This window comes from Purpureocillium lilacinum (assembly GCF_023168085.1).
Source record: "Purpureocillium lilacinum CBS 284.36 DNA, scaffold_1, whole genome shotgun sequence".
Classification (NCBI taxonomy): Eukaryota; Fungi; Ascomycota; class Sordariomycetes; order Hypocreales; family Ophiocordycipitaceae; genus Purpureocillium; species Purpureocillium lilacinum.
This window is the reverse complement of record NW_027072111.1, coordinates 6919680-6932613: the sequence shown is the minus strand read 5'-3', so window position 1 is coordinate 6932613 and position 12934 is coordinate 6919680. Positions and strand designations below refer to the sequence as shown.

General features: G+C 54.2%; 3 protein-coding genes across 3 annotated transcripts; 2 read left to right on the top strand and 1 right to left on the bottom strand.

Annotated features, from left to right (window-relative positions):
* Positions 1-247: 247 nt before the first annotated feature.
* PLICBS_001710 (uncharacterized protein) lies at positions 248-1041 on the bottom strand (the record flags this gene model as incomplete). The annotated part of the gene is made up of 2 exons (XM_018317199.1): positions 248-535; positions 655-1041. The coding sequence occupies 2 exons, from the start codon at positions 1039-1041 to the stop codon at positions 248-250; spliced, it is 675 nt and encodes a 224-aa protein (XP_018182724.1).
* A 1184-nt stretch (positions 1042-2225) lies between these two features.
* PLICBS_001709 (uncharacterized protein) lies at positions 2226-4199 on the top strand (the record flags this gene model as incomplete). Its single annotated transcript, XM_018317200.2, has 2 exons — positions 2226-2368; positions 2438-4199. 2 exons carry the CDS (start codon positions 2226-2228, stop codon positions 4197-4199), a joined length of 1905 nt encoding a protein of 634 aa, XP_018182725.2.
* Positions 4200-9954: 5755 nt separating this feature from the next.
* PLICBS_001708 (uncharacterized protein) lies at positions 9955-11373 on the top strand (the record flags this gene model as incomplete). The annotated part of the gene is made up of 1 exon (XM_065599892.1): positions 9955-11373. The coding sequence occupies one exon, from the start codon at positions 9955-9957 to the stop codon at positions 11371-11373; it is 1419 nt and encodes a 472-aa protein (XP_065455964.1).
* Positions 11374-12934: the final 1561 nt, after the last annotated feature.

Genomic DNA, 12934 nt, shown 5'->3' with positions numbered 1-12934 from the left:
ACTGACGAAACTTAGATACGGGTATACCGATCATCGGTCTACCGCAGGGACGCACGTTTCACCAGTTCATGGGCCCGCCGAAACGCGAAACCCGAAGCTCCGTGTTGCGACCAAATGCCGGTGGCGATCTACCGTGCACCCTTGACAACAGGGAGCACAGGCATCGTAAAACAACGCTTTGGTATTACTGTCATGTGGTATCGACGCCCATTGTGTCCCAGCAATGCTACACTATGTACCGAGCCGCTCATGCGATGAATGCTCCGCCAAGCGCTGCCATTGCCAGCACCGTCACTGCGCCGGCCCAGCCAAAGCTCCCGCCGGCCCGCATCTGCACCGTCGCCGCTGCGCCCGTGGACGTCGCCGCGGCGCTGGACTTGGTTGGGGTCGCGCTGGATCCGCCAGAGGTGGTGTTGGCAGCGTCGCCCACGAGAGCCGACAGCTTCGAATCGTCGACGAAGTTGACCTTGATGGTCGAGTTGGTGCACTGGGAGGGGGCCTCGGCCGATCCCTTGACAAAGTTGACGGCGACGCACTGAACATGAAACCGTTAGTATTGTGTCGCGCACAGATAATAGGCCGGCCCGCATCCCGTATTGCCCAGATGTTGTCGAGACTTGGGTGAGCTTCGTGCCACGCTTAGTGTAGCCTTACCTGGTACAGCAGGCCGTCGACGGCCGAAGAGACGACGCTGACGACGCCCTTCTTGCCCACCCAGCTCTCGGGCGCCTTGACGCTCGGCTCGCAAAAGTCGCCGAGGCCGCTCTGCATGACGATGGGGAAGAGCTGCTGCCAGCCGGACTGGGCCTTTTCGTCGGTGGTGGCGCGGAACAGCCAATTGCTCTGCTGGTGGGTGAGGCGCATGGCGAGCGCCTCGCCGCCGACGTGGAAGTCGACGAGGGTCTTGGAGAAGTCGGGCGTGAAGCCGCCGCACGGCGCTTGGTCCTCCTGGTCGTCCGAGAAGCCGATGGACTTGGGGTACTTGAGCTCGAAGTGCGCGGCGGCGAGCCCGCCGAGGGCGAGCAGGGAGAGGACCTTCATTGTCGCGTTGAGGGGAGGGTTTTCGGTGCTCGTGTGTGAAGGGCAGGGCAAGTCGAGGGATCTACTGCGGCGAGAGGGAAGGTGCGGAATGGGATGTCGCGAAGAGGAAGGGAAAAAAGCTGGACGCGAGTGTGTATAAGTGCGAGCGCAAGGCCAGGGCCGAGGCCGGCTATTAATGATACACGCGACGAGACCAAAGGCCATTCACCGAATCCACCCAGCATCAAAATCGCACTCAGAAACCCGGACGGACGGGCTGGTGGCGCGCCCAACGTGCGGAATCCGAGGACTCCAGCTCCCCTGTCCCACCGCCCCCCAACCTGGGCGGACAAGGACCCCTTCCGTCGTCATAGCCAGGGCCTCAGCGGCACCGGATATCCGAGAACAGGGCTATTTCGAGGCAAAGAAACGCCCGCTCAGGCAGTCCACAAAGCTGGACCAGCGCAGCAGCCCGCCCATGGTGCGGTTGTGCGGCCAAAGACAGGAGGCGGCGGTCCGTGAGGGGATTCCCGCCCCTCGACGGTGGGGGGGCTAACGGGCCCGGCGCCCGTGGACCCAATCAAGGGGCATGAAATGGACGCAGGTGAGTCTATTTGAGCAAGTTTGTTGCAACAGGCGCCGCCCTTGTAAGTCTTAAACACGCTGGCGGGTTTGGGGTGCGCAGAACTGTGCTTGGAAGCATATCCTGCGCACACTAGCAACTGGTGGACGGGTATTTGCTTGGTGGACATGCCTCTCTACGTGCGAATTGTATGTCATGCATACCCAAGGTAGCAGCCCTTGCCAGACGGAACCGAGTTCGCCGCTTTGTTGAAAGCCCGGGTCCCTCAGCCCCACGCGCGCGCAGGTTCCTGTCATGATCCGTCCCGTCTCCGGATCCTGCAACGTGCTCAACGCTCCTCACGACACGCCGACCGATCCGAGCCAGTGAGCCAGCAAGCGCGCTGTGGTTTGCCTTTGTCAGTCTTCAAAACTTGGCGGCCGCCGGTGCTTGCTTTTCCCGACATGGTCGCCGTCTAGACAAGCCGCGTTTGATGACACCAGACGGCGCACCTAATAAACTCACGAGTCGCGAAATGCCCTTCAGGTGGTAATTTGACGACAAGCAAGACAAACGAAGCACCTCCCGGTCCCGTCTCTCTGCTGGCTCCAGCCGGCGGAGAGCCTCGCCATCGGCAGACACCATGGACATGGACCACATGCACGACATGGGCATCGGCTCCGACATCAACTATGCCTTTGCCCGCGACTACTGGTACATTGCTGCTGGCGTCGTCGGACTGCTCGTCGCCGTCCGCGGCGTCAACCACATCGGCGCCCGCCAGAGGTAAGCGCAGCATCATCACCACATGCATCGTCTAATCTGCCCGCCTGCACATAGGCTTACTCGCTACAGATTAAAAGCATGCCACGACCCGACCGTCAAGCAACCCACGCGACCCGACGGCGCCCTCTCCCAGGCCTGGGCCACCACCACCGCCATCATCCGCGAGCTCTCCCTCCCGCAGCTCTACATCCCGACGCGGGGCCTGCGCTGGGCGACCCCCCCGCCGCTCGGCCGCGTGCTCTTCCTCCTCTGCTACTGGGCCGTCATCGTGGCCTTCATGTCCTGGCACGCTGTCATCAAGGACGTCTACTTCTGGGAGCGCATCGGGTACCGCAACGCCTGGGTCACCATCATGCAGCTGCCCATGCTGTACCTGCTCTCCATGAAGCTCAACCCCATTGCCTGGCTCGTCGGCTCCAGCCACGAGCGCATCAACTGGCTGCACCGGTGGATCGCGCGCACCATGTTCGTTACCGCCACCGTCCACGGCTTCCACTTCTGGACCGAGTGGGTGCTTGCCGACTTTGTCGAGTACGAGCTGTCCATCATGCCGCTCGTTAGGTACGGCCTCGGCGCCTGGGGCGTCCTGCTGTGGTCCGTCGTCGTCGGCTTCCTGCCGATACGGAGGCTCGCGTACGAGGTCTGGCTGCTGCAGCACATTGTCTCGTCCGTCGTGATGCTGTGGCTGCTGTACAAGCACATTCCCGCCACCGCGCAATACCTCTTGTGGATGTCCATCTCGTTCCTCGTCTTTGATCGTGCGGCGCGATGGCTTCTTCTGTTCTGGCAGAACACGCGATGGGGCCGCCTCAGCACGTCTTCTTGTCAGGGCATGAAGCGCATCGGCCATGGCGTGTCGCTGCGGGCGATGGGCGACAGCGTCACGGCCGTGACCATCAAGGACGTCCACTTCCAGTGGCATGCAGGACAGCACGTGTACCTCTGGATCCCGCGCCTGGGACCTGTCGAGGCACATCCGTACACCATTGCCAACGCCCACCAAATCAAGGGCACGTGCTGCTGCGGCAGTATTCAGCTTATCGTGCGCGCCCATGGCGGTTTCTCAAAGCGCCTTCACAACTACGCAACCCGACACCCCGAGCGGGTACTCACGGGCTTCTTGTCAGGGCCGTATGGCGCGCCGCCACAGTGGGACGTCTACGAGACGATTGTGCTCATTGGAGCGTCGACTGGCGCGAGCTTCACGATTCCGATCCTCGAGTACGTCGCGGCGGCGAGCCACAGGACATGCGTGAAGAAGATGGAAGTCATCCTGACGGCCCGCACGGCGGAGGAGCTGTCATATTATATCCAGCGGGCCAAGGAAGCCGGCAAAGATGCTCGAGAGAAGGGCATAGACGTGAGGCTACACGTTGCCATAACGGGCGCGTACTCGGAGGGCGAATCAGGCGTTCCCCTTGTTCGGCTGCGACGCGACGACAGCAGCCGAAAGGGGCACATGCAGCTCTCCAGCTACGACGAAAAGACCACAGACATCGACCTGCGAGACCGGAGCACGGCAGTAGATCAACCAGGCACATCTTCGGGCTGCTGCTGTCGGCGCAGCAACTCGTCCGCGACGGCCGGCAGCCTGGCTTCGGATGCCAGCATCGAGTACGTGCGCGAGTACAGCTCACGGCCCGATATCGAGGCGCTGATACGTGAGCCCGTCGAGCGTGCCTGGGGCGAGACGGCGGTGGTCGTTTGCGGTGGCAAGGAGCTGGTCGCGCGGACAAGGAACTGCGTCAGTCGATTAAGTGACGAGCGGGCGGTGCACAAGGGCACCGGGGCGCAGGGAATATACCTGCATGTAGAAGAGTATGCGTTTTAGCGGGCATAAATGTTATATTGGACGTTGAAAACGTCATCGCTCTCTCCTGTTCGCCTCGGGCCCGATGGCAATGGCCAGCTGGCTTGTCTCACAGATCCCAGCCATCCGTGCTGACATCTTCCAACCAGACTCCAGGCAATGTAATTGAAACACACGCTTTTCTGGAACCCAATGTTGTCTCCGATCGATACTTCAAGTTTCCATCTATCTCATCCTTGCTATGTTCTCTCTGAAGTCATCGTCGTTCCAGATATCCGTGGTAGGGTCATAGAACTCGCCGCGCCGATATCGCTTGTCCCACTCGGAATATGTCTCTTGGTCCCAGCAGCGTCTATCGTCGCACCAGCGAAACATTACCAGTGGAACTATGACAGGCAAGCTTGCGCGTGTCATCTGTACCCACGAGTGGTCTGCACACATGGCGTTGAGCGCTCTGTCAGGGCATCTGTTGTCCGACACTGGAGGCGCCCAAACGGACTGTGGATTCTCCATGCCATGAAATCCCTGTTGTCGTGCCTCTACCCAGAGTGTACCAATAAAAATGAAGTCCAGCTTTTGTCGCCATTCCTGTAAGAAGCACTGTTTCAAGCTGTCGCACAGTAACACCTTAAAAATGTCCTTGGCCCAAGGATCTGTCATCGCGCAGTTCTCGGCCCACAAACGATAATAGGCGCGAAGCTTGTCATCATCGTTGATACCCACAAGTTGCACCGGTTCATCCCCGAAGAGGCCGAATTGCCCACGAGATGTTGCGTCTTTCTCTTTCATATGAAGCACGATTGTAGTGACGTTCATCAGGATTGGTGTTCTCTTGCCGGCCAGGACCTGTACATCAACGGGGGCTCGGAATTCTTGAGCTGAGACGCTTGCTTCCTGGTGCGGTTTGCTGAAACTTTGAAGCGTACAATGCGAAACGACAGCCGGCACTCCTAAGCCATCGGCTATGGCAAAGGTATCGGGGACAGGCGAGTAGTTGTAGCTGCCATCCCACATGATGGATTCATGGCCAGTCAGATCGTATGTCCGATCCCAATTCAGGTTCAACATATCCCGCTTTGGTTGAACCCAGAGGCGCTGTATGTTTCGACCGACCAATGGACCACTAGCATAGTGGCCATTCCGTAGTACGACTTCGCAAGACTCATGACAGACCAAAAGAACTATTGGTGGTTTCAAATTTCGTTTCACATGATAGTAGGGGAATTGGCAAATTTCCTCGTCCGCATCACCGTCCGAAAAGCTCGCGGGGTTGGTTGCGAATACGAATGGCAAATCAACGTCCATGACACGGCATGGCAAACACCACTCCCATATCAGTTCTCGTATTTCCCGGGGGAGTCGGAGGAAACAAGTAAAGGAGGTCGCCATCGTCACGTGGAATTTTTGAAAAGACATACGGCAGCTTTGGTTGTTCTGAGCGCCGGTCAGGGCAGCACAGGGTTTAAGTACATTTTCTGGTCACACAGTACATGTATATATGAAGCTGCTGCTGCGATAACAACTTGGGGCACCATAGGGCAAATAGAACACACAGGCATCTATGCGATATGCAATATCGCGTACGTGACCAGCGGCCGGGGGCTGCTGTTTGCGCATGCGATGATCATGTTTTGCTGCCTCAATTCTATCAGCCTTTCCTTCCCTTTACCACTGTCCAACCGTGCACATCGCATTTCGGTTCCTCCTTCTTTTTCAAGGGGTCGCCGGAGCTTGTAAGAATACTTGTAATTTCGTGGATGATGTCCAAATGGCTTTTGATCTTCTCTTTTTGTCTCCCTTGGCCTGGTTATCAAAGTATCCCTCGTATTGTCGAATCATCGTCACCACTTTCTGGCATGTACGTTTGTCCTTGGAAAGAGCCTTCTTTGCTTGCTCTACTGTCGCCTCAGCATCAATCATTTTGTTTCCGTCCTCTGGGTCCGGCTTGAGTACGGCTTGAAACCCCCAGTTTTGGCTCGCAGCGTATTCGTTGAAGGTGTTGATCTTAACGTTGATGTTTTCCAGCCTTCGATTGAACTTTGCTTTGCCAAGGGCTTCCCGAATTCGATTCAACTCTTTATACTTATCGGATGGTTTGCCCGTTTCGAATTTGATACGTCGCACTTGATTGATTCCATCCTGCAATGCCCGATACATCTTCAGGTGCTTCTCATTCGGATTACCATTCAGTTTAAAAGTCCCTGGCATGAGCCGGGTCTCATCATATTTCACAACGTCGTACTTCGTCTTTTTGATTGCCTTCACCAAGTCGCCAATTGTTGGGGAGTCCTCATTAAGCCCGATGGGTCCCGTCCAGTAATTCTTAGGTTTCACCCCACCCACGGGTTGTTCCTGGATGTAAGACAGGAATTCGTTGAGATTGCATCGTTTTCCGCCTGTTGCCGATTTGCATCCTGGAGCTATGTTCGGCTTATCGAGAACGTCGCATTCTTGGCAGTACTGGAAATACAACGCGCTGACTTCGTACGGCCATGACCCCGGAGAGGCGAGCCCACCGGAGAGGAAGAGGAGCAAAATGATGCAAGGGATCACGGCCAGATTGGACATGTTGAATCTAGGTAAAGTTACGAGTGGTCAACATTGAATATACACAGCTCGCAGCCAGGCGACCGTCAAGTCTATATCTTAAGATCGATACACTCCCTGAGTCGTATCCGTAGTGGTTCACGCTTCCGAACAGTGCAGGTCACAGCGCCACGATTTCAGTCACCCCAGAAGTGCAATAGATTACATGTACAAGTACTGTATTGCTGTACCAGCTTTATGCAACTCTTTGACGTTTTGCCCAAGCTTGACAAGTCTTGGCAGCGGCTGTTCTACTCGGCAAGTAAATGACCATGCTAGTTGCTGTTTACAACTTTTGTTTGCCACCCAGATGCCTGACCTTCGCGGCTTCTTGGCACGGCAATTAGCGTCTACGTATGGGCGCACATTCCGAGCCTCCATGTTGACTTTGGCAATTGCCAACAAAAGCATCAGGTGCTACAAGATATGCCAGTCTTGTAATCTTGGGGGGCGCATTGACAAGTACTGTACTGTACTGTCTGCGTATTCAGCACCACAATCAATGTAACGTCTCGCAGTAACGTATATCGTGTTTGCCGGTAGTACCCCTTACATTATGCGTGTTGCATTGCCCAGTCTTTCCCTCTGTGTGAATCTGATTTGAGCAATGTGCTGTACTGTACTGTACTTCACCTTTTGTGATGTTGATGTTACATGACTTCAAGCGCCGACTCCGATATTCCAGTATTGATGGTACAATACTGCATCGTGAACGAATTCTCCCGAGCTACTGAGCAAACGTGCGCCTTTGGATAGCCTCTACCACAACATCAAGTGCTCTCGGATCTTCAGACCAAAATATATATTAGTTAGGGTGAAACGAGCAGTTTGCCTCACGCACATATCACACTTTCGCAAAGTACTCATGTTAACCACTTACTTTAAGATGATTTTACAGCTTATTTTATTGGCTCTTTCCGTCCGGGCTACTGACGTCGCCAGGTTCTACTCGGCGCTCTCGGCCTGCCCTCTCCCGTGTGCTGTGTCTGGTTACGACCCTTCAAATTGGACACACTATCATAGCACTGAGGAACTCTTCCACTGTGACCAAACAACACTCTTTGATCTGAACATCCACTGTCCCATAGGTGCAACTGGCGCAGGGACAGTTATTCGAGCCTGTGCATCGGGGTCAGCAATTACGTCTGAAGGGCAATCCAATGAGAGATTGTTTGGCCGCCAGAAATTATCATTCAATGATCACAAGGAAGGATCATCAGCTACCACCAAGCTCACAGCATGTGGGCGGACTTCTCAGCACAAAATTGAGGTCCGATTTCTTCGCTCAGAGGCAACAGCCGATCCAGCTTTGACTGATCAGGTGCTTCACGCTTCGGCACATATGAGCCAGTACCTCCGCGGCAATCAACATTGTGGCGAGACAATCGTCTTCGCTCGGTCCGGCAAGGTTGTTCTTGGCAGCTACGTCGGTTCGGCTTTTCCACATGCGGAGGCGGCTGGGCTGATGGACAAGTTTTCTGATCATGTGAAACTTGTCCCCGGTGCCAAAGAGTACGGCTTCGAAGTATGCCGTTCGTTTGGTCCTGAAACATTCGGGGTTTTGGCCGACACGTCTGGTGACTTGGATGTCGTGCAGCGAAGGCTTGCCAGCTGGAGCAACGCAACTTGTCCTGAGTCGTTGACCGCATCTCCGAAGATCTCAAACGTAACGGTGTCTCTCATTCATCTGGAGGATATCACTGTTTCTCCCAATGGGGACGGCATCATACACTCACTGGAACGCCGAGACGTCTGCAAATACACCCAAGTCAAAGCCGGCGACGGGTGTTGGGCTTTAGCGGACCGCTGCAACATCAGCCAAGACGACTTGAAAAAGTTCAACGGCGATAAGGCAGATTATTGCAATACCCTAAAGGTTGACCAGTATGTGTGTTGTTCCGCGGGATCCCTACCAGACTTTTCCCCTCAGCCCAAATCAGACGGGGGCTGCTTCGACTATCAGGTGCGCGCCGGAGACTCGTGCTATGACATTGCGGTTGCTCATAGCATCAACAATACTCGCATTGAGAGTGTGAATCAGAACACTTGGGGCTGGCAGGGCTGCCTCCATCTTCAAGTCGGGCAAGTGATCTGTCTCAGCACTGGACGTCCTCCGATGCCGGCCATCGTCCCAAACGCGATTTGTGGCCCTCAGGTTCCGGGGACTAAAAACCCGGGAAACGAAATTGATATTGCCAAACTCAACCCTTGCCAGCTGAACGCTTGCTGTAACATTTGGGGTCAGTGTGGCATTACACCAGCGTTTTGCATACCTAGCTCGGCGGACACAAAAGCTCCAGGAACAGCTGCCCCAGGCTCAAACGGCTGCATCTCGAATTGCGGAACGGATATCACCAACAACGCGACTCAACCTGCAACTTTCAGAGCAGTTGGATACTTTGAAGCATTCAACAAGGATCGCCCATGTCTTCACATGCGTGCTGCAGACATGGACCAATATAGTCCAAACTTGACTGACGTTCACTACGCTTTCGCAAATATCACGGCAGACTTTCAGGTCCAAATCGGTACCAGTTACGAAAGCGTTTTCGAAGAGTTCACTAAACTACAACGTCTTCGTCGTGTCCTATCTTTTGGAGGGTGGAGTTTCTCAACTGCGGTCGATACCTTTCCGATTTTCCGCCAGGCAGTCACCGACGCCCAAAGACAGGCTTTTGCCAGTAGCGCCGTGGAATTTCTCAAAAAGCATAACCTTGACGGGCTCGATTTCGATTGGGAGTATCCTGGAGCACCCGATATCCCTAATATCCCAGCTGGAGACCCTTTAGACGGCGAACGATATCTGTCATTTTTGAAGCAGGTCAGGCAATTACTTCCAGCTAGCAAAACTTTATCAATTGCTGCACCAGCTTCCTATTGGTACCTTCGTGGATTTCCAATAGATGAGATCGCCGAAATTGTTGACTACATCGTCTATATGACATATGACCTTCACGGACAATGGGATTACAGTAATAAGTTCGTCAACGAAGGCTGCCTGCTTGGAAACTGTCTACGATCACACGTTAATCAAACGGAAACGAACTACGCTTTAGCCATGATAACAAAAGCTGGTGTTCCGGCTCATAAAATTCTCCTGGGATTGCCTAGATACGGCCGTTCTTTTAGGATGAGTGAAGCCGGATGTACGACCGAAGACTGTAACTTCGAGGGGCCGAATTCTACGGCGATGGCTGGCCTCTGTACAGGTACTCCGGGCTATCTCAGTAACTTCGAAATCCGGGATATCATCTCGCAGGCTGCGTATCCCGACGATTACGGCACAGTGGTCAATAAGGCCTGGTCTACGTACGAAGGCGATTTTCTGGTCTTTAATGACAACAACTGGGTGTCATACCTCAAAGATGAAACATATCGCGCGCGCTCCCTTTGGGCATTCAACAGCAACTTGGGGGGCATTGTTGAGTGGGCCACCGATCTTGATGCAGACTGGGACGACGAGAAACCGAATCAAGGTGACTGGGGAGACGAGACTGACCAGGACATGTGCGACTGGTCACTAAACTTCAGCACACTCGATGACCTTGAAGCTACCGCTGATAAGTACGATCCCTATTGCAATTCGATTTACGCCATGGAAACCTTGAGCACGGAGCTTCAGGCGGCTTTAACGGAGCATGATGCGATTAATGATGACTACGACGACCTGTTCGGCTATTACACCAAGTACATCAAGGGCATGATTCCTGGAACATTGAGGAAGTTTATGAGCGAAGATGGCGGCCCTGGAAATAAGTACTTTGATTGCACCATGAACGATTTTATAAGGAACGTCAGCACTAGGACCTGTCCGTTCGACCTATACAGCCTTGGCGGCCATTATCTGCTATATTTTGAGCTCAAGCACGACATGAAGGACGCCTTTTACGGAGACCTGCTGAAGAATTACGGCATCGAAGAAAGTTGGGTCAAATTTGGGACCAACGACTTGAGCGACAAATGTCGCCCAAGCCTTGCTTGCCAACCGGGGCGGCGCATCTGGTACGGCGTCCCTATGATGGCGGATGATATTCAAGTTCCCAACCCGAGAAGCATTGTCAATGGCTCTCAGATAAATATTGATCAGCTTCAACTGGACATTGCTGCAACATATTTCGACCTACTGTGGTTGCAGTGGGATGGACAGGTATATGAGCCCGCACAAGTATACGCATATCCCGTGGCTATGATCCGGCAGGCGGTTTCGTCCATGAAAAAAGTCAAGGAGATTGGTGAGACCGAAAAAGAAGCGGAGCAAAAGAACCTTATTATCACCATTCTATTCGCTGTGCTCACAATTGTGCCATTTATTGGCGAAGCAGCCGCCGCGGCTGCAGGGTTGGCAAATGTCGCCCGTGTTCTTACCCTCATTGGCGAGGCTGCGAATGCCGCAACTGCCCTATACGATGTCATTGATAATCCAGAAAGTGGATTCATGAATCTTTTTGCCTCCTTGCTTGGAGCCGCGGCCTTTACAAGGAACGGGGAATCGATATCCAAGATTAGTAAAGTGCGGAGAGAGCTAGCAGATGCTGGAGTTCCGGCGAAGCTGGGCAAGATCTTGGAAGCCGATACCAAGAAGATCAAAAATATCGTACAGGAATGCTAGCTGGGTCTGCTTTTCAGAATGTCTTGTTACGACATCGGGAATCAGTTTGGATCTACTTCATAGGCAAGGGCGCCCGCTCGCTAAACTCAGGCAGGGGTTGTTGCCTAGATGAAATCTAGGAACCTGAGGAGAGAGGTTGCTATTATTTCATCTGATTGACTAGAGGATATCATCCACCTTGACTTTGTGACTAATCCTTCCTAGCAGACAGTGAGGCACATCAAGCAACGCCACATGTTGAATGCCTGGCTGATCCATGGCGGGGAAGACTTCATTAATGGTACACTTTTTTGTCTAGTACGCGCCTTGTACGTGATCCAAGATTGTCCAGAATGCATGTATCAAAAAGCAGACGTGTCCAACGTTCAAGCCTTGGGCCATCAGTGCAAGAAAAGCAGCTCGCTTCATGTTGGAGTCTATTGACCACATGCTGCCTGGTCGAAGGGAGCATGGCACGCACGGTCACGGGCTGGGGTCGTTGAAATTGACAATTCTTGTGCATGTGGTGTGAAGCTAAAGTTAAGTAACTTCATACACAACATTCACGAAAACCCACCGAGGTGGTACGCTCGCACTATCGCAGAAGTGAGTTGAGGGCTTCTTTACGTACGTAAGGCGCCCGTATTATTTCTAAAAGAGAGACGGAGAAGCGCTGGGCCATTTCCGCGGTATACAGGGCAACTAAACAACAAGAAGCCTGTGAGTTACAGTCAGGACAAGGCGGGGACCAGGTGCTTTGAACTCTCGCTTCGTACGGCGAAGCATGCCAAGTCTAACAGCCGCTTTCTCGCTGTGCAAAGTCATTGTTGTGCTGATCGGCAAAGTGAACAGAAATCAGAAAATGCACACTCTCCCACGTCAAGCAAGTTTACAGCACGCGCCTGATCGGGAGGGTCTCCTGGAAAGTGGCCTGTTACATCTCAATGCCGCGTCGACAGGAAAGATGCCGCGACGGCAACGATCGACCCATCTGTTCAGCCCCCCGCGCCCTCGGATAGCTTGAGCACTGCCCGCGACGAAGGCAGTTCTCGATTCGCGCGGGGCAGATCAAAGCCTAGACTTGGGTAATACTTTGACGTCTGGCTCGCCGGCACGGTGAAACAGTGATCTGCTGGACCCTGGACCAGGCGGGCGGGAGGCGTTTGGCCTTGCCAAAGCCGCTTCGCCCTATTCTAGTATCCACCACAAATGGGTAGCTTTCTTCAACAGCCCGTGTGTTCTTCTCCCGTCCTTGCTCTGAGACAACACGGTTGGCGACTACCAGCACCCGGGTGCTGAGGCAGGCCCGGCAGCCCTCCGCACAGGGCACAGCCCGGTTTCAACATTCCAAGAGCCTTTCCAACGGCTTTCTTCACCCGTGGTTCGATATCACGCTTGTCGGCCGGACAAGTCGTCGCTTAAATGTTGCCAAGTCCTGCTATGCCACATTCGTTGAACCCCTCATGGCCTCACCGAGCTCCACCGCACCGCATCTCTGCAGCAACCTGCGAGGCGCGCAGCTCGACACAGCCCCCGGAAGCCTCCACGTTCCTATTTGCGTATAGTGCCAGCGGGACGGGTA